Source organism: Epargyreus clarus, unplaced genomic scaffold (assembly GCF_041222505.1).
Source record: "Epargyreus clarus isolate Ecla_fem2 unplaced genomic scaffold, WU_Ecla_fem_2.2 ptg000024l, whole genome shotgun sequence".
Classification (NCBI taxonomy): domain Eukaryota; kingdom Metazoa; phylum Arthropoda; class Insecta; order Lepidoptera; family Hesperiidae; genus Epargyreus; species Epargyreus clarus.
Window position 1 is genome coordinate 8,937,675 of NW_027332231.1, and position 22,689 is coordinate 8,960,363.

Sequence of the window (22,689 nt, forward strand, 5' to 3'; positions counted from 1 at the left end):
TCGATCTTTCATCCTAGAAAATCGAAAGTCGATCGATCGTAGTTGGTTGAATGATGATGTTATAGACCTTTTGCCGACCGATACGTATTTGAGTGCTTGTTTGGTCCTGATGACTTTTTTTCGCCCTTCGCCCTTTCTGACCCCTTTTTAAGGTTAAAGTTCGATTTTTGAAGAATCGATTCTTCGGGCCTCGCATTTTTGTGAATCGATTAATTGCACTTCGATTCGAATCGATATTTTTCGGAAAGAATCGCCATCCCTAATCAGACCCACACATACACATGCGCGTACGCACTTAAATCAACTCAATGGAAATGTAAAGAGAAATATGAAGTGACGTCGCGGTTTATAGCTCTTGGCGACATATAACGCTATCGCGGTTAATGGTTTTATAACAGCTGTATATTATGTTGGACGCTACGAATGTTGTACGTTACAATTATTGTATGCAGCTTTTGTATGGAACACGTTTTGACGTTTAAATTTATTATTCGTTGAAATAACGCAAGGCTCCGGTTGTACCAAATTATAAAATTTAAATAAATGTATAATAAACAAAAATAAATTTAAAATATTGCAGTTAAGATTAGGTATATTATAATAAAACTTATTTTATTAAGTATGTATCTATCAATAGCAGTAGTATTTGGTATCAAAAAGCACAAAGTGTGTTCGTCAAATTGAGCTATTCAGTTTTTTATTAACTGTTATTTATAAAATCTATTACAGAGAAAAATCGGCTAATAACTTTTATGTGTACGCATTAAGCGACAGAATCACCCGGATTGTATAGTTAATTTTAGATTTATGAATAGGATTCGTTGTTGATAACAGTTTCTCTGCCAAAACCGTAGGTGTCCATTAAGCTGGCGCCTACGGTGTGACGTGTGCAGTTCATATCCGGCCAAACATTTATGTTTTCAGCGGAAAAACAATTTTGTGGCTTGTTTATATCATCATAAAGTGTGATAAAAATGACATATTTCGTAAAATCGTAAAATGTTAGTGATATTATGTTAAAACGTTTCAAAAACATTATAGCAGTATCATAAATTGAATACGTAATTCTTATACAATATGATTATTTTTATGTTGTAAAATATTATATATATTATCATTTGATGTAAAGTGGTCGTTACTGTCACTAACATTTCTAACTAACCCTAAACAGGAAATGCTCTACAATTTGTGTTCAAAGCTCATCAAAGATTAACTTTTTTGTTCTAAGCTTACTTCATTCAAAGATTAACTTTTTTGATACTTTTAATTTTTAATTGTTTATAAGTTACTTGTTGGTTTATTTTTACTCAACTTTCATATTTAGATCATTTTTTAAGTTAAACATTTAAAAACCTTTAGTTTGAACTTTTATGCTTTTTCTCTTTTCTATGGGGCGTCGCTACTTTCCAAGCCCTCTTATAGAGGTTTTACAACCCTTGAGGAGTAAACTGATTAAGAGCACCAATAAGATATCACTTAGGTACACACATTTCCATGATAATGGTACCTCCTACCATAGGCTGCATGCTCGCACGCAACTTCAATTCAATAAAAAACAGTACAAATCAATCCATTACTTACGAATGTCAATATTAACGCAATAATGGCAGTCTCGTCAATATCGCCATAACCGTGGCCGTAGACCGATGCAGACAGACGTCCCCATTCCATATAATGAATAATTACACCCGCCAATAACCTGAATGCAATGGCCGTATAGAAGCAAGTTTACACGGCGCTACTGAACTTATACAATAGTGACGGCTTCTTGCTACTGTGTTCCTGTGTATTATAGTTGTGAGCACGCCTTCACATGTAATTATAGTATTCGCGTCCCAACTTAGCTCTTGCTCTGAGGCGTAGCAACGTATCAATGTTTAAACCTCAAAATTATTGTCGGAATTTCATGATTAAAATATTGATGCACGTTTTTATTATAACTTTTACATGTAATATTTTTCTCTAATACATAACTTAGTGCTTAGTGCTGTGCTTAGTGTGCCGCAGTGCCTGCCTAGTAGTGCAGCAGCCTAGTAGTTCAAAACTCGGTCTCTCAATCGGGGTCGTAGGTACGAACCTCAGCCACGCCCCTGTGATAATTCAAGAAAATATACTGAGAAAAGTGTGTGTGAAGTGAAGTGAACGTGGGAGAGCTTAAGAAAGTTCTAAAGATGAGGTGTAATTTAGGTACCAATTGCACTAGGGCTATGCGATGTACTATGGGCTAAAACTCTCTCAATCTCAGAAAAGACCCACGCCCAAAACAGTGAGAAAATAATGAAACACAGATAATATTTTGTATTGTGTACGTTAAATTATGCAAGTATTAATAGCACCTTATTACGAAACAAACTACACCTTATTACGGAAAATAACTACAAATTTCGGCAAAGCTATCAAGGAATAACAATTCTTAGTATAGGTACTTACTTGAAATTTATATCTTAAAGCAGTTGAATTTACGGAGAATCAAACCAGTAAGAACCGTTAAATATTGTTGAATTCCGTCTATAACTATTTATGAAACGAATATTCGCAGCACAAATCCCATAAAGAATAATACTTCCTGACAAAATAACCCAATTCCTTGTTATTCTCGCACTCCGCACACTATAACAATATGTTTCGAATGTGCTAAATGTAACCGCTTCAAAGCATTTTACGACCTGGCTCGCCACTGCAAATTCTTGTAATAATGTAGTCAGCGCCTTATGCTCAAAACGGGCTTCTGTGCAACGCAATAACAGTTTAAGGCCTCTTAAAACAGTATTTAAAAGGCAAGGAAACATTAAAAGATAAGGTTTAGTGCTGAATAAGGTTTGGACGTCTGAACTTATGTCACAGGACCCTTATAAAATATGCTTGGATAACCATGCATTACTTTATATCAAGTAATTTATTTTGAAAAAAAATAAGTGTCTAAAATGATCGTAATATTCGTAACTGTTATATCGGAATTACGGTTCTATTGTCTACTTAGCGTAATAAATAAGTTTAAAGTCTTGAAATAGTGATAAAGCCCGCAAACATAATAATATTTTTATAATAAAATATTTATATTATATTATGAGCGACAGCTATTGGATTCAGAATAACGTAGGTGCCTATAGAAATTTATATTTCAAATGTACCTACATAAAATTGCAATTATATGAACATCCAAAAAAACGTGAAGTTGATAAGTTGTCATCGTAATGTTTTTCTTCTTCGTTGAAGCAAAAAGATCTAAGAAAAAGCTAAAAATAATTATGTTTCAATTCATGTATCTACAAAACTTTCGCCCGTTTTCCCTGCTCTAAATAAACGTGCCTTAATACCCCTTGTTTTAATCTCAGAATTTCAACTCCAGTAGCATTATATATCCAGATGAATTATTTTATCCTTATCTAAATACGTTTTAATTTCTACCGCCGGCGGTCAGACAGGCAAAACCGGCAGCTCGGCCGATTTTAAATGTGATAAATCCAGTGTAATCTAAGCGCTAAAGTGCCTGCACTTGATCGCTGTCTAGACTTGACTAACTATCGTCGGTTTATAAACCGCAATACGATACAATCGAGTGGGAAAAGCGTCGGGTATTTACAGGCCCTGCCCGTTTGTCTGATTTCTAGTCTGTTATTATATTACATTAGGCGTCATATTTCCTCGCTTCAAGCTGTCAATAAAGTTTTTATGCGGCCCGAAGATCCATTATAGGTTTCTAACAGTGTTACTCGATAGGTCAATGTGGGTAATGTAAGATTTTGTTTAGTGGGTAGCTGTGAAGGCGTGCGTTGCAACGGTGACAAGCGGTGCGTGCTGGACGCGGAGTTGGGAGCGCACTGTGTGCGTTGTGGAGCGTGCAACGTGGCGGGGTCGCCGGTGTGCGCGGTGGACGGACGCACGTACGCGGGCGCCTGTGCGTTGCGCCGGGCGGCCTGCGAGCGCGGGAAAGCGCTGCCGCTAGCTTACAGAGGTTCTTGTATAGGTAAGTTTTGGTATATTTTTTTTTTTTTGCTTTTTTATTTTGTACAGAACCTTTGAGCGAACCAAGGATGTTTTGTTTATTATTAGCTGTGTTGACAAAAATATTTTAAGGGTCGCAACTCTACTCACGTTTAAAATTAGAACTGCATAATGTTCTTATTTTATTTAAAGAATCAATCCTATTAAATAAATTTTGCAACTGATATCTGGTCTGAACAAAACATACATAAGACGCGAAGCTATGCACTTTTACTGCTAGGAGTCGTACATAGTTATTCAAATATAATAGGTAAAGTAATTTTTAAAATTTTATATTTAAAGTCGTCATTCACGAGTTAACGATAACATACGAAATAGGTTTTCGTATTAAGGACACTTATTATCGCATATAGGTATTGACGTCCGCACACGCACACTTAAATATAAATTAATGCCCTGCAGCCTTTCCGCGACGCATATGCTTATAAAGTACTGGGTTGCCAGTGGTGCGCGTGCGCTTAAACTAGCGGGACAGGGAAACATCATAAAGCGTCACTCATTTCCACGACAACGAACGCGACATGCGCGACACATAAACCCTTGCGACAGGAAAGTATCCTAAAGCGTCACTCATTTGTACGACAGCGAACGCGACATGCGCGACAGTGTGGTGCGGCGCGGGCCAGCGCTGCGTGTCGGGCGGCGCGAGCGGCGCGCGTTGTGTGTCGTGCGGCGCGTGCGGCGGCGGCGTGCGGCGCCCGCTCTGCGGCTCCGATGCCAGGACCTACGCGTCCTGGTGCCGGCTGCAGCGCGCCGCCTGCCACGCCGGCACCGTCGTCGATCCGCTGCACCCGGGACCTTGCAAAGGTATACAATCCACAAGCATTTCGCTTAATATCATTACGTTGTGTATCGTGCGGCGAAAGCGTGCGGCGCCCACTCTGCGGCTCCGACGCATGAACCTACGCGTCCTGGTTCCGGCTGTCGTCGTCGATCCGCTACACCCGGGAGCTTGCAAAGGTATACCGCAAGTCTCATCCAAGATTAATGATCATTATGCTACGTGACGAACGGCGCGAACAACAAACAATGCGTGTTGTGCAGCTGCGATGTGCGGTCTTCTCTCTGCAACTCCCACACAAGGACATTGCCACGCCGGCACCGTCGTCGATCAGCTGCACCCGGGACCTTGCAAAGGTATGCAAGAAGTCCACCTAATGTTAAATGATCATTGCGTGTCAGAAAGCACGAATGGCACTCATTGGATGTCGTGTAGCTACGACATCCAGCGCACACCCTGCTGCTCCTACATAGGGATTAACGCGTAATAGTAACCCCTACAGCCCAATACATTCCACGATGGGACCGTCGTGGATCTTCTCCCGTTTGGGGAGCGACAACATTGCAACGTTGAACCAAGAAAAAGAGCTCTCTTTCAAAGGCGGCTTATGCATTAGCGACTCCTCTGGTGTTGCAAATGTTCATAGGTGACAGTGACTGCTTTCCACCAGGTAGCTGCCGGTAGCCCGTCTGCCTTATCGTTAGGTATTGATATATAAAAAGTGTTGCATTCATATTTAATGTAAATAAATAACTAATGCAATCAGTGTAATTTAGTCATACCTTATATCTTAACTTTCTTACTTAAATGCATTGGTAAATGGTAACGCAAAAGAGTGAGGTTTTCTTTTTGTTGTAACTTATAAGTAAGCGTGATACCAGGTGAGTACCTACTCAGTAAGTATGGCAACCTCGATAAAAGACAAAGTAATAGAGTAATAATAATGACATAATTTATTCTATTACCTGACTTCAAAAGTTAATTGAACTTTTTGTAATTGAATATACGATGAATTATTAATATAAATTCCTAGACTAACTCATATTTTATTTATAAGATTTAGAGGTGAATCATGTTCAGCGTGAAGCAAGTACTTACGAAGTGATTCAATAGTTCAAATGGATGTCGATTACTTAACTTTTTCATAATACAGAAGTACCTCATGGAGCAAGCAGTCCACCCGAAGCTGACCGCTGCTGCCCATAAATATCAAATCAAATCATATCCATTTTTTTAATTCAACATAGGTTCTTTACAGTGCACTTTATAACTGTCAATACAACTACAACCACTTCACAAGGTGTTTCGTTATGGAGAAGCGGCGAAAGAAACTCCATAACACACATCTTTTTGTTTAAATATTTTTTTATACAATGGTATCGTAATAATGGTACATTTGGAGCTGGAGCTATTTCAGACCACACCGTTTTATCAGTCAAATAATCACTTAGCCTATAGAACGGTGTTTTTACATAGCGTTTTTTTACATATCTGTGATTAACTCCACGTCCACATACCTGTCATCCACAGATACGTAGCTCCTGCCCTGGGCGTAGCTAGAATACTTCGCATAAGTATCTATTAATACCTTAATTACACTTAAACTCAGGAGCGTCTATTCATCTATTGTGATGTAATGTAATGTATCAGTAATCGGTGTGGCAATAATGCCTCAACCGACGAAATGTCACCACATTCAAATGATCAAAAACTTTGTTTGTTTTTACAGGAAACAAAAACATTACGGACAATAGTGTTGCTGATGATAAACATGCAGAAGACGATGCAGCCAGAGTCCTATAGACTGTAATACATGATAGTGCATTGGTCCCCACTGGAATGCAGAATTAAGTAGTATTCAACGAACCTACTCTTCGGATAAACCTCTTCAGATATGTGAATAACGTGCTAGCTATTAGAAGACAAGGACAAGTGGATCTCATGACAGATTTGGTTTTTATTTCAAATATTAATAGGTAGAGTCAATTTCTATAAGTCATTAGGTATTCCAACTATTTGAAATATTTCTAACTTTTACCAATTTCTAAAGTTAATTGTAGAGAGAAATTCTGTTCGTTGTGCGGTCACTTTAAAGGGCCCAGATAGGAATCGACGAGCCATATTCTAAATAGTTCAGACGCTCGTAGTTGCCGTAGATTTAGATAAAAATAATTAAACATGATGCACGTTTTTGAACTTTGTAGATAAATAATTCTATGATAGTTTTTAACTATTAACTCTTTACATTATTAAATTTGAGCACCAAATCGTACTTAATATTTAGTCAAAATGTTATGTAATAGGACGGTAGTTAGCACAATATTTGGTAATTGTACTCTTCCGTCAGTTGGCGGCGCCACTGTCGCAGCTTGTAGGGTGAGATGATAGATGTAACACTTTCATTGGACTGACATAATTGTTCTTAAATTTTAATTAACTCCTAGTACTTTAAGATTAGTAATTTTACTTCACGAAATGTGGTTTTAACGCTTATGCAATATTTATTATTAAGTTATGGAGAATAATTATAAAGTTTTAGTGCAATAATGTTATTGATATACGTGTTTTGTTGATTTATTTTTCTTTTAAATATACAAATTTTTCGTGTATCAGAGAACATTGCAATGTAATTCGGACAAGTTTAGAATGTTATACTTTTCAGTATTATGTCTATGTAAGATTTTTAGAATATTTTTTTTTATTTTCGAAACATTTTACGATTGAAAATTAGGTGATTTTATAGACTGTAGATTAAAAGAAAAGTAATTTATTGTTACTTTTAAATTATTTCCAAAATGTTTCCAAGAATTATTTGTACGGATGTCGTTTGTGGTTTAAAAATTGTACTGTGTGTTGTCACTGGAGCGGTATGAGTTTCTGGACGTCCTGCTTAGCTTTAAATAGATTAAAATTTGATTTGATTTCGTAACTCCTAGACTAGTGGTCGCACTAGTCGTCTACGCCTGTAAGTTTAGTTAGTTATCCTACCTTGTATGATTTACTATTTCATTTCTATTAGAATTATGTTAAAACCTGAAAACATTAGGCTACATTAGTGCATCAACTAATCTGATTAGTAAGCTTTCAATTACTTGAACTCTAATTGTATTATGTAACTGATTAATCCAAAGATGCTTAAATTACTCGTCAAGGTATTAAAAAAGACTATAAAAGCTCTTTGTCGTTAAAAATGCAGATAAGTCGTTTTAATTGTTAACGCGAAATTATTTTTAATTTATTCTAGATCTAGAAACAAGTTGTAATCGGTGATAAAAGGGTGTGTTTGAATCAAAAACTTGAATGTTGGCTACAAGTACTTAAAATCCTCCTTAGAATGAGCAACTTTTTAAACATTCAGACAGGATCATATATGGTTCATTAAAAAGATCATACTATGGTGCCATAGATGTAGCACAAGTGAAAAGAATTACGGAAAAGATCGGAACCATATAACGGAAAATTCTATGTATATTATTTAATACGAATTTTATTCTATTCAAACTAATAAACGTATTTGAGCGTTTCAAAATGCGACTTTTCTTTTGCAAGTCCTGAGAACGCCCGTAACTCATAGTATTTCCAATTCTAAACTTTTGCCCTTTTTCACCGAAAACGTATTCTCACGATATGACCACAATTCGAATACTGGATAACATAGCTCTTGTCAATTATTTCTTAAGGTAGATTTAAAGAAAGGTGTGTAAAGTCTTGCTTTTCTAATAATATATCAATTCGATGATATATTTATTTACTAAACCGAAAAATACGACTAATAATATTCCTGAATTCATAGGCTATAATAAAATACAGCTGAATTGAAAACGATTTTTTGAAATATTTCAGAATCATTTTATTTATATGTCCTGAAAATAAAAGATAGTATCATATGTTACAAAAATTACACGTATTGGTATTGCAATTATATAAAATGAGCAGTTTGGAAATGAACATGAAGTTTAAGGAAAGTAATATTTTTTGCCCCAATATTATCACTTATTACACTAACATTTCAGGTAAAAAATAGCTTAGCTTAGCATAAGGGTCACTTATCAGTGGCACCACTGCCACTGGTCGCAAACATTGGCAGTCTTTCGGTGTTTATATGAGTGAGAACTTACAGAGAGTTTTTCTTCTACCTCCGCAATGGCCCATCCATTAGTGGTTTTGTTCCAAAAATTCGCAGGATGAGGTAAAATGAAAAGAATATGAAATGTGTTGTAGGTAGTAGTAGCGAAAACAGCAACTGTGACGCCGTGAAAATAAATTGCGTCGGAAAAACGACAACTATCATTTATCAATATTTTCATATTCTTACGTACACGATTGCTCGAACCCGAACGGCGGAAGAACAACGCTCTGTGCTTGTATATGACAACTTGTACAACGATTTTGTTTTAAAGGATCATAGCCATTTCATATATCCCCAAATATTACGCAAATATTTGGCGGTTCAGTCTTATTTAAATAAACTTAAACGGAAGCAAGACTTTCACACACAAATCCGATGATTTTATTAGTAAAGTCTACGCGTACTATTTACTATAGTGCTAATCAAGTTGTTACTGTACCAGACTACTAAATTGTTGTAGTTAAACTACTGAATTGTTGTAGTTGAGCTCATTGCAAACATTAGAGATGATGTATAATATATTGTCCTTGTTTCTTCATAAATATTTTACATGGAACTTATTTTTTTATTTCTTTAACCTCTTTCACCTGAATCATATATTAATTAAGCAAGTTCAGGCATGGTTGGTCATTGTTGTACAATTATTACGTACAGACAAAAAAAACATGAAGCTTATAATATAATAGATAAAGTCAATATGTATAGGCCTCACAACTCTCAATTCTCCGATTTTTCGCCAAATTTTTTAGTCTGTCCTTGATGTTATTGTACTGTCAACGGCAAAAGTAGATGATCAAAATCGGACATTCAAACTACTTAAATAACACAATTGCTAATGCTAAAACAGCAGGTGTTGTATTACACGTGAATTAAATTTCGGCTACAATTGATTTTTGGGTTCCCCGATATGGTGTCGACGTACAACGTTTTTCAATAATTTAAAATCCATTAAAATCTACTTTATTACAATTTTCTTATTGACAGATACTTGCCCGTACAGAAAACAAAAAATGATTGTATTATTGTTTATTAAATGCTAGTAATTTCTTTATAGTATAACAAAAATAATGAGGAACAATATAGTTTTCGATAGAAAATAAAAAATAATTGAATTCAAAATTTTATTCATAACCACATGCATTTGCATTTTATCTGGCTTTTCACGTATTTTTCTTACTTACAATTTAGTACCTATATTATAGTACTTACACATTATTTTACGTTACAAAACACCTGTTTCTTCTTCCATAACTAGCACAAAATATATATAAAAGACTAAATTTATTACTTTACATACATACATAAACGAATTTGATAGTAAATGTATGACACACGTCATAGAAGTCATCGCGATATCATATCACATATGTGATTTTTAAATACTACCCTATTTTGACATTATGACGTAACACCGAGCCCTGGAAGGGCGGCTAGTTGTCAGTTCGATCGTACTCGCCGACTGAGGCGCACGCGCTGCGCGTGTTCAGTGAAACGTTATCTAAGTGTTTTAATTATAAATAACATCTTTAAATTAACGATTAAGTGTGAGTTTATAGTGTTTCTTAATTTAATTTAATAATAAAGTTAATTTATCTCCCCGGCCTTACACCCGCGAACCGCATATAGCTTCGTGATAGACCAAGAATATAAGGAGACTCCAAACATGCACGTTATGATTCATACAAGTAATATCAAATTCGTTTTACGGGAAAAAATATAATGATATGAAATTAATGAAACACGACCGACAGTGACCTAATATAGGAGCGACGTTACGTGACGGCGACTGTTTGTGGCGACGGGCGGCGGCAGTAAGTGGACCAAGATACAATTTTAATTATTCATTTTTCAACTATTTCCAAATTTTTACAACATGCGACGAAAAATAGCAATGTATTGTTATACAGGGTGGATACTTTCATAAGACTATAAATTTAACCTCATGAACCTATCCATCTCCAAGCCTCCAAACAAATTTTCAATCAAATATCTTTAGTACTTTAGGCGCAGGATTTATTTTGCATTTTTCAAATTTTCTACACGCAAAAACATTATAAATCGAGACGTAATAAACCCACATAGTCAAATTCATGAAATTAAGGAAATACATATTGTACCTTATTCGTAAGACATAAGGATCACACTCACAGCAAAAGATTTTACGTCATGACACGGCGCTGTTGCCGCTCCTATCAAAGGTGAGTGAACAGTACAAACAAATACCAAAACAGTCATATTTGTCGAAACGTAAAAACTCCTGGTAAGGGTACAGATGTTTATAAATGGCGTTTGTAGCGCGGCCTTATATTGCATCGGTACGCTCGCGCCTTTACCTACGTCTCCGGCGCCGCAAGTCGCGTTCGCCCGTTCCCCGTTCGCCGCGCCAGTCCGCTTTACGCCGTCTTTCAGAATACACTCTTATTTTTATACAAGTACCTACCGTTGTCTCACTCGTGTCTCCGACCCTCAGTTGAATCTGGTAACACGTTTTATTTTTTACCCCATCATTTATTATTAACTTTTATTTCAAAAGATTTTTTTTTAATTCGATGTTAAGTATTTTTTAATTATTGTAACATGTTCCAAGGAAGGAATAGGACTTGTGTTTTCATTGGTCGTCGTATGAAGGTATCCACCCTGTATATTTACACTTATATACATATTTAGAATAATATACATATCAATACTGGTCTATATTACATATTTACGTTTTTATAATATAGATATGAAAGCCGAACACTGCTTATTCATGTTAAACCAAAACCAATGTAACCCCTCAACACAAATGTTAATATATAATAGTAGCATGTCAAAATAAAAAATCAAACATAATTTCGCGTGTATGCTGATGAAATTAAATTTATCTTATTTTACTAAATATTTAACCACTCATTCACAAATTCTACACTTATTTTCAGTATTACAATACATACACATTGGAATAATTATTTCTATTAGTATAAAACCTTCTCTGAGCGTCGACTTACGCTCCGTTTATATCTACAGACACTGAACGTGTCAGGCACTGGCCGTGTCCGACAAAATCAGATTCAAATCAAAATCATATAAAATATTTTGTAAGGATCAGTTCGTGTCCGCGCTGCTGTGCTATGGTAGATATAAATACGTTTATACACATTGCATAGAATATTATTTTGTCTGTACCGACACGCGTCTGACACGCTTTGTGTCTGTTGATGTAAATGAAACCTAAATATTAGAGATTTTTTGGGGACATAATATGCACGTAATGCTATGAATGCCTCACAAGTTTGACACGAATGTATTGAGAATTCTGATGTCTGATATATAATTTTTTTTTGCAATGTTAACACAAGGGTTTATTTAATTCAAGTACTTTAACTAAAGGGACAAAAATCCATAAATTTAAAAGACAAAGTATATGACCAAAATATGATATATTAACTCCTTTCACAAAATTTGCATTATGTCACTTGAATTTTAAATTTATTTATTCATATTTTTATTTATAGAATTATATTATTTATAAAATATGTATGTTATTTTTTCTAACAACAGCCTTTTTACTATCACGCGGGTAAATGCCCGCATGCAGTACTCATCTATCTATCTAACTAACCTATCATTTTATAGATTCGTTTCTTATTATGAAAGCCACACGCACGAGGGCCGCGGAAACTAAAGCGGATTTTCACGGATGTGGTTGAAATATAAGCCCGCGTGACAAGAAATTAATAGTCTTCCTTGTGTAAAGCATGTTCAAATAAAAATTCTAAAATATATTACACTGCATAATGGGTTTTAACTAAACGAGAGGGAAACAAATATACTTCCTTAGATTATTATTTATTCTAATTATTACAAATATTTAACTAAACACAAATGGAACTTTACTTTCCTTACCTTTATACCTTACATTACTGTCACATTATGAAACCTTGATCGAAGAAAAAATGAGAAATCTAACTTCTGACCTATCCTTCTTGAACTTACTTTACATTGAATTTATTTCTCGACGAACAAATTAAGTCTTACAGAAATGATTCTATAATATTATTAATGCTTTATCAGTAAAAGTGCGTTTCCCAGGGAGCGTTTATCTTCCGCTTCCAAACGCAAACGCCAATTAGCTATCTGTTGTTTTAAAAATGACAACTATCTTTTACCTACATTTTCATATTTCACGCATACGAGTTTTTCGATGGAATTTCGCGACTGCGCACAGAAACTAAAATAAACGCTCCATGATGAGACAAAGGCAACGCAATAACCATGAGATATTAGTTTCACTGTCTTAATCTTAGATCTGATAATTATTTCCTTCAAAACCTCGCTTGCTCTTTGTTCCACAAATATTTTAGTGGTGATATTGTCTATTACCGTGTTGGGCGACGGACGGAAAATCAACGTGCTAATTAGTATATGCTTACAATACTTATCGAATGAAGTATCGCTTCTTCAATATAGATCCTGTACATACATTTTTATTTGACAATAAGAAAAAAACAATTGTCTCACTTTAATTTCAGAATGACTACTTTTTTCTAAGCAAGTTTGCGCCAAAATATCGACACTGGAAAGGCTAAAAGAATGTGGACAAAGTGGCCTTTGCGTGTGAGACTTTTATCCTTTCCAGTAACCATATAGAACCACCAAATGACTGAATGGATTGTAACAACACTTTCACTAAAAAAGTAGAAAATGAAACGGGTGATATGACGTGAAATAGACATAATATTCAGAGATTCTGAACAAGTTACAGCTTTAAACAAGACATTTCACTCATCACTCACTACAAACATACACATAGAGAACAGTTCAATCCGAGCACTCCTGCACATCGTGGTGCATGTTCATGGTGGTCCGGGTGAAGAGCTCCAGGGTGAGAGCGCTGAGGAACATGGGTATGGAGCGGTGATGGTGGAGATGCAGCTCCACCAGCTCGCCGAGCGTGGCGGAGTACTCCGTGTGAACCATTTCGATGCCGTCCTCACACAACGTGAACGTTAGGTACTCCTCCGACGATTCCGCGTACATATTTGATATCCTGAGGAATGTAATATTAATGAGGAAGGTAACCAGTAAAAATATTTGATAACGATTATTATAAGAAAGTATTAAAAAACGGAAATAACAAAGCGCCACAACTAGCTACATATCAAATACCTGACTCTTAACATAGTATACATTGTTATAGTATACATTGTTATAGTATACATTGTTTAGATATCTAACTCAGCAGAACCTGACCCCAATCTTCTGGTTAACAAGCCCTATAGATTTTATTTTATAATATAGGAGTAGCAGACGAGCATGAAGCCCACCTGATGATAAGTGGCTACTGCCGCCCATGGACATGTGTAATCAACCCCAGATAGGATTAGATATCCCTACCTGAGGTCGGCCACAGATGCGCCGCTCCCTTTGAGGACTAAGCTGGAACGCCTGGGAAAAGCTTGTTTCCCTTACCACACCCTTCAAAACGGAACACAGCAACACCTAACACCGCTGTTATTAGGTAGAAATAGGTGTGGCGGTGGTGCCGCCGAAGTCGAACCACAAAGGGTTCTACCACCTAGATTAAGGTTGTATATAGATCTATAAGAATTGCCAGCATCCAAAGCATGGAATCTCTTTTGAAAATGGACATAAACATCCAATAAATAAATAATATATGTTACATTTTATTACAAGGACAATATTATCCAAAATCTTTCATGGCAAACTTGCATTGACTACACAAGTACTTAAAGTGTACAATACATACCTATAATTTTTATGTCCAGTCCTATCAATTTTATAACCTAAGAGCATGTAGCACACATCCCTATATTCCTGTGCTGACGACATGAACTCCTCCTTCATTCTGAAACATTCAATTTCTTATTAATTCAACTTTTCTAAGGGAAAAACAAACTACCAATTAAGGGATCTGTATATCCCAACACTATTTTTCATTAACGACTCACTGTTATCACTTTATTTCTTACATTTTTACTTATTATATGGTTGGAAATCAACAACTCCAAAACTACTACTATTAACTAGTCCAAAAACTTATTTTAACTCTTAATTTAAATAAACAAAAACTAACTACAAAATTTAACGATCTACAATAAATAAAATACATCATCAATTCAATTATAAAGTACTTAACTGTCACAAGCAAGCAATAATTCAGGTCTTACAGCTCCTTAAAAGATAGAAATATCTGAGAATTGGAAACAAATACCAATATCTAAATCAAAAACGTTATTCAACAACGAACTAATGTTCATTTCTTTATTCATATTTCTTTATAAATATGAACTATGAACAAACTAAAAAACTTAGCTGTAGTATTAAAAAGTCCTCAGATATTTCCATCGGATAGTACCAAGAGTCTTACCTTTTCAACTTAATACGACTATTTTCCAATTGCTGTTTAAATTGTTGCAATTCTTCCGGACACGCGCGAGAACCTCCCTCCCTGAGCGCCGCCTTCAACTTCTTTATCTAGTGAAGCGACACCAACGAAGCGCAAATAATAAAAGGCATTACGATACGATATAAAAACGACATCAAAATAATTAGCGTAAATAAAAATCTACATAACATTTATAACAAGCAGCCCTGCGCGGCTCTATTATCATAGTATAGTGTATTTCTCATTTCTTTAAATTGGCGTTTTATTGGGAAATATTTACCTTAAGGAGGTATAGGTTACCAAACTTTGCCCTCTTGGGAATTGAAAATATAAAAATTGGAATTTTGAATTTTGGACATATACAGTATTAATCAGTATGCAGATAAAAGTTATGGTTGATTTGATATACCCCTTACAAAATTATAATGCCTTACAACTTTTATTTTTCCTTCTAGTGTTAATAGAAAAATCGTAAGATCGATTATGCCGATTTTGACGAGGCATTATTGTAATGATTTATTCGAAAACGTCTATATAGTTCCGATGGAAAATCAATATACTATGCAGTCTGTCTGTTACAGGGCTGTTTTTTTTTTTTTTTCATTTTTATCTTCATGCAAGGACATACATATGCAGGTGAATGTCATCGATGGTATGTATAACAAAATATTGTATAAATAGAATGATAATTTGTTTATTTTACCTCCTCTTGAGCTGCTTCTAAATCTACTTGGACTTGTTTGTGCGCCGCTGCCGCGGGATTGTCGGCTAAATGTAGGACCTGTAATTTATGGGATCATTTTTTGAGCATCACCGGAACCGAGTAAGAGTTATTGTGCATTTAATCATTTAGACGTTTAATAATATTAATATTTTTTTCCAGATTTTATCTTTAGTTAACCCGTAAAGTGTATTATGATAATTAAGGGCTAGGTCTTAGTTTGTCAGTATATAATATTAATAGACATCTTAAGAGGTAACCAGTGACTGATAGTATTAAGTAGGAAACGAACATGTAGTAGTGTAGTCTGTAGTTTTACTCAAATTCAACTACAAATGTGTGAAGTCACAGATGGCCAACGACTAAACTGAAACACCTTGTATTTAAAGAAACACCAAATCACTTAATCACCAAGTAACTTTCCCATTCCATGAGTTTTAAGAGCTTGTACAAAAAACTGCGATGCGTCGTCGGATTGTAAAAATTTGCGAGCTCCCTCAACGCATCGCAAGAACTTGCGAATTGATTCGCATCGCGCATTCTTGCGATGTTTCGTCACAGTTGTTGTTTTTGTTGGTCACCCTGGGAGACGCTATGCCGCACGATATCGCATCGCAGCAATTCGTGTCGCAATTTTCTGCGTTGCGAATTCGCATCGCGGAGCACGAGCACGAGCACGATGTACGAGCACGGAGAACGTCCTATTCGTTATTAGGCAGATACTTGTGTGACTAATTCATATTTAGAGTTAACCAGTGTGCAACTGACTATTCCCGTATAAGGCTGGCTGTATAGGTCGATCCCCTTCGTCTTAAGTATCTCATGCATCGACGAGGACACGTACCTTGGTGGCGGGCGCGGCGAGGCGCTCGAGGTGCGCCTGCAGCGTGTCGCGCTGCGCGCGCGCGGCCGCCGCGTCGCGCCGCGCCGCCGCCGCCTCGTCGCGCTGCGCCGCCGCCTCCGCGCGCATCGCCTCCAACTCTGTGGATATAAATATGGTGACTTTACTTATTGAGATGTTGAGTTTTGCCGTTGTATGCGTCAGCCGCCTCCGCGCGCATCGTCTCCAACTCTGCATACATAGAGGTTTTTAATATAAGATAATTATGTTGGGTTTTGCCGCTAGAGGTGATGTTGACGTTTTAATGTTTATGTTATTTACGTTTAATTTTACGTACATATTTTTCGTATTATTCGTTAATGACACTGGACTTACATACATATATGCGAGTTTTTAAATTAAGATATGATGGGTTTTTCGCTAAAGGATCCGTTGACGTTTCAATGTTTATGTTATTTAAGTTTTATGTTGCATATAATCTTTGTTATACTGGTTTATGGCATCGAGTCATACAACAGTCACACAAAAATCGAACCTACCAATGTTACTTATAATTTACTACTATTGACTACTTATCCGGCTCGAAGGATCAAAGTAATACGTTGTATCAATGCAATGACATGTGTGACAAATTGTAAGAGTTTGTGGAACCCAGATTGTGAAACTTTAGTTAAAAGTTGGCAAATACCTATATCGTAAATTCCAATAAAAGATACGGCAAACCGGCTACTCAGCGAAAACTATAAAACAAAATTATCTTATCCAGCAACGCCACGCTGACCACCCCACTCATCGTCACCCTCAACTCCTATAACTATGTGCTACATGCTTACGTTTGGCGGTGGCCTCGTGGTCGTGCGAGGCCAGCAGGTCGCGGTAGCCCTGCAGCGCCTTCTCCAGCTGCTCCACGCGCGCGGCCAGCAGCGCCGCGCCGCCCGCCTCGCCGCTCATCGTCACCGTTAACTCCTTCTCGTAGCTGTCTAGCTGCTGCCTGGGTTTGGAAGGTAAGAAATGATATTATTTTTCAATCAAAGTACAGATTTGACTAACACTTAACTAATTTAAAACCTGAACCTAATCCTTATACAAGACAGTTAAACTTGTAGGATCATCACCATCATCAACCCATTACTATCCCACTGCTGGGGACAGGTCTCCTCTCAGAATTAGAAGGAGTTGAAGTAGTTCTACTTAAAGTAGAATCAGTTAATAAATATGCATTGAATGAATGGAAAATAAGATAAAATAATGCCTTCTCAATAAAAAAATAGGCTGATATGTCACTTATAGTAATATACTGGAAATGTAATGTTTCTTTTTTCAGTAATTTCTTAAAATTGCTGCTTACCTATAACTGTCTCTCTCCCGTGTGACAAGTAACAGACGTTTCTGCAGCCTGTGTATGAGACACTCCTGATTCTTGCGCACCGTTTGAAGATCATTCAATTTCGCAGCCGCCTTATCTCGCTCGAATTTCAATGTGGCAACTTCCTAAAACACATATATACAACCTACAAACAACTCAATATGATCAAATCATTTTGATAAACAAATGTAGTAGAAAAATTTTCAATAACAGCTCTGAACAAATATTTATATTAGCAATTTAAGTATCTTAATCTACAGACGTTTAACAATAGAGTTTATACTTCTCACTTATGTGGTTGTATCGATTGCGTTTCCAGTATAGTCCGCGCCAGGTGTAGTCAGAGAGCCAATGAGGTCGGACGCAACTACAAGCACATACTCTGTAGCAACAGTAAGGGCACAATAAGGCAGGTATGTAACCGTGGGCGAGAGCGGGCAGCAGACTTCGCGCGCTGTCTTCGTCCCGCTTATGTCTACAATTTACTATTGCGACGCGACTCGTCGCTTTATTCGGGGTAGACTGAAGTTTGGCGCGGATTCTACCTACCTACCTACCTACCTACTTATCACTAGTATCGAGTATGTCTCCAGTACCTCAGTGAGCTGCGCGAGCTGCGACTGCGCCTGCGAGCAGCCCGCCACGGCGTGCAGCTGGCTGCTCAGCGCCGTCTCCAGCGCCGCGCTCAGCTGCCGCGCCGACTCCACGCCGTGCGACCGCGCCGCACTCGTCCATTCCTCTAACGCTGACTCTAGGGACGCTACTTTCACCTGCGAAATAAAATAACAATAAGATAACCAGCTCTTTATCATCAACTTATTACATTGAACATAGAACTGCCTTATGAGTTTTTTACTATACATATAAATACGAATACAAAAATTCTTTATTGCACACCAAAGAAAAATATAATAAACTACAATAACAAGTAATTATAGTCTTGTTTCTGGGCTGTGCGTATAGATGGTTAGCACAGATATATATTAAACTAACTGACCCAGCAAATGTTGTGTTGCCATATAAATAAAAAAATATTAAGGGTAAACAACCCTTATGGTATGAAAAATAGATAGTAGCCGATTCGCAGACCTACTGAATATGCATTTAAAATTTGGTGAAAATCGGTAAAGCCGTTTCGGATGAGTACGGTAACTAACATTGTGACACGAGAATTTTATATATAAAATTTATGCAAGGATACAATGATATTCAATGTCCTGAATTTAACGTTTAGCAATTTAGTCATCATAAGATCTATGGAAAGACAACGGCGCTACAGTATACAAGAAAAATTTATGTAATGAGCAATTTAGGCAAAAAAAATATTGAATCAAATTCAAATTAGAAGAATCCTTCGCAATATAGAAAGAAATGTGTTCATGCGTATTGGACAAACGTATTGCAATCAATGATATTTTGTCAAGGTCATTAAAAAACCTTTTGCTTACTTTTGCCTCATGCAGCTCTTGATGGACTGGCTGTAGAGTCTCCACCTTGTTAGTGAGCACATGCACTTGTTCCTCCAACAGAAGCTTATTGCACACCGCGTCGCGGAGGGAACGCTCTGTTGCACGCAACCGCGCTACCTCCTTCTCCAGCTCTGCCATGTTGATTAGACGTTTTTGTGCAGTCTGAAATACAATACAGCTATAATCTATATCTTAATATTTCAAATGTTTGAAATGGTTTCAAATTTATTAAACGTCATATACATATAAACCTAATGTCGCCAGCAATAGAACAAAGTATACATGAAGTAAGTCTCTTGATAGGCAAACAATAAAAAATGTTCATCATCTCGTTGAGCATTAAATTAAAGTTACACTGTCTATCCTTGAAAATTAGTAAGGCATTCCAGCTTAGTCCTCAGGAGTAGGGGTGCACCTGTGGCCAACCTCAGTTAGGAAGAACTGCCAATATTACACATTCTAAAATATTCAAACTTTACCATACCTTAGCTTGCTGTTGCCAGTCTTTGTAAGAATCTCTCTCATACTCAAGTTCCTTGAGCTTATTAGTGACATGCTGCAGCTCAAAATTCTGCTTTTCCAGCTGGGTTTTTAAAGTTGTGCACTGTTCTGCTTTGCTGGTTTGCTTTGCCACTTCCTTCTTTAGCATTTCCACTTCTGACTGTGCCCCTTCTAAAGCCTGGTAATGGAAAAGTTAAAATAAATAAAGTAATTTAATAAAGATTAATAATATTGTAATCTTCGGTGCAGTATATTTCTAAAGATGTCTGATATGGACATAATATTGAAAAATTTATAAGTTAAAATGTAAACATTGCAAGATAATTTAGTTAACATTATTAAGTTCAAAATGAACTGTTTTAATTTTTCACTCTTTATTATTTATTACAATTTAACTACCAGATAAATAATATGGGGATTTTGTTTTTAAATAAAATGAATTGGACTGGCTAGAAAAATAGATATTTTTTAAATGCAGTTTTCACCTTGCTCACGTTTACATCGCCTGGCAAAAGATGTCCTTATGGAAAAAGAATACCAAAATATTATGGTAAAAAATGCTTACCTGTAATAGCTCATCCATATCTTTCTTCATCTCAGACAACTGGTCCTTACTGCTCACATTGGCTTTGAGCAACTTGTCTTTCAATTCAGCTATTTGTTTGTGTAGTTCAGTCTTATCTTTGTCCCATTTCATTTTACTATCTTTTAGCTCTTTTTGTGCCTAAAACATGCCATTAATGATTTATTTTTAATCAATTATTAATTATTTCATAGGTGCTGCACATAAAAGGGAATAATAATTATGGAATTTGCTTATTTTTAATAGCCTGTTTTGTGTATGCTTCAATGTAAAACTCCTTTACACCTCAGCTTAGAATTAGAAAAAATGTAGCCTCAAATGGCTCGAAATTAGACAAACTATAGTGTAGATAGCGTAAAAATGATAATTTATTATTGTAAATTCAAACATTATCATTATAGAAAACTTACTATGTCTAATTGCTAAAACTAAATAGAATATCAATTGACAATGAAAAGAGATGACTATTTTATATTTATAATATAGAAGTAGCAGTCGAGCATGCAGTCCACCTGATGGTAAGTGACTACTGCCACCCATGGACATGTGTAATCAACTCCAGTTGGGATTATGTATCTGAGGTCGGTTCCAGATGTGCTGCTACCCTTGCGGGCTAAGCTGGAACACCTCAGTAAAGTATCCTATATATATCATTTCTGTTTTACCGCGCCAAGGTCATCTATAGCCTCTTTTTCTCTCCGTCGAATAACATCCAGTCTCCCCTCCAAATCCGAGAGAGCTCTCTCATCTCTCTTATGCTGTTCCACCAAAGACGTCTTCTCCTCTTCAAAAAGAATCTGCATTTCCTTGCGTATCGTGTGTTGGTGGTTCACTCTGGCTTCTAGCTTTGCAATCTGATAAATGTGATATTATTATATTGTAATAAAGTCATTCTAATTACATTTATTCAAGGAAGCCAACATTATATGCACTTCAAACTTATATTACACTACGTAGATAGTTTCATAAATATATTAAATATTTCATTCAAAATTTTTAAGCATCAGTGTTCTATAAATACATGTATTAATATTACAAGACACTAAACATATTTTTGCTATTTGTTATTGTAATTAAGACTTAAACAGTGTATTAGGATACACAAAGTAGCTTCAAGTAATATTTTTTTATCACAACAACACTGAATGTTGGTATTAGCGACTAGTATTCTAGAGTTGAAGATTACTAGTCGCTATGAAACACTATGAACCCTATGAACTAGTCATTATGAAATTTCAGAGGTGGTTTTTTGTTATCATGTTTGTTATTGTTTGTGGACTCCACTAACCAATTATACTAAACTGACTGTGTCTCATTCTATAATTCTAATGTATAAAAAAATGTGATCAATCCTAAAACCTGAGCTTTAGCTGCTATCAAGTCAATTTTCAGGCGTTTCGCTTCCCATGGCGACGGAGCCGCTGGTGTGCTCGACGTAGACTCGGTTCGCGGTTTTTTGTCAGGCGTAGTATCTCCCGCGCCTAGACTGAATTTCCTTTTTCCGAGTGTCAATAGGTTAGTTAAACCTACAATCCAAAGTCAACATAAAACACACAATAACACATAAATTTTACTGAAAGATAAAAGAGAACAAATTAAAACGTTTACCTTCTTTTATAGATTGATTACTGTCTGAAAAATTTAACTTCGGAGACGCCGACAACTTATCTTTTGGCGGATCCGTGTTTATAACTCGCCTGAAAGGCTCCAAAACGTCGTTAAATAGAGACATGTCACCCTCTTTAGCCATGTTGGTAAATGAAATAATTATTTATATCAATCACAGTATCAATACATAATGAAAACTCTACATTTACAAAATATTACAAATAGAAAATAGTATAGACACCAAACAAGCAGATTTACAGAACGACACCGACAGGTCCGACAGGCACATAAACCACA

At 36.2% G+C, this 22,689-nt stretch overlaps 2 protein-coding genes across 2 annotated transcripts in view; one reads left to right on the plus strand and one right to left on the minus strand.

The window, feature by feature from the left end:
* The window catches only part of LOC140752452 (follistatin-A), a 49,225-nt gene extending 39,754 nt beyond the window's left edge, over positions 1-9,471 (plus strand). Inside the window, exons 4-6 of the mRNA XM_073086757.1 lie at positions 3,752-3,967; positions 4,591-4,812; positions 6,516-9,471. Of these exons, the coding sequence (XP_072942858.1) occupies positions 3,752-3,967; positions 4,591-4,812; positions 6,516-6,589 (512 nt within the window). The 3' untranslated portion in view covers positions 6,590-9,471. The remainder of the gene's footprint in view (positions 1-3,751; positions 3,968-4,590; positions 4,813-6,515) is intronic.
* Positions 9,472-11,449: 1,978 nt separating this feature from the next.
* Positions 11,450-22,687, minus strand: Mad1 (Mitotic arrest-deficient 1). Its single transcript, XM_073086322.1, has 14 exons — positions 22,393-22,687; positions 22,144-22,310; positions 21,450-21,638; positions 20,767-20,925; positions 20,185-20,379; positions 19,680-19,862; positions 18,828-19,001; positions 18,214-18,356; positions 17,699-17,856; positions 16,869-17,005; positions 16,007-16,084; positions 15,286-15,392; positions 14,665-14,763; positions 11,450-13,944 (listed from the first exon to the last, which is right to left on the minus strand). The coding sequence occupies exons 1-14, from the start codon at positions 22,532-22,534 to the stop codon at positions 13,716-13,718; spliced, it is 2,160 nt and encodes a 719-aa protein (XP_072942423.1). The 5' UTR covers positions 22,535-22,687; the 3' UTR covers positions 11,450-13,715.
* Between the last annotated feature and the right edge of the window lie 2 nt (positions 22,688-22,689).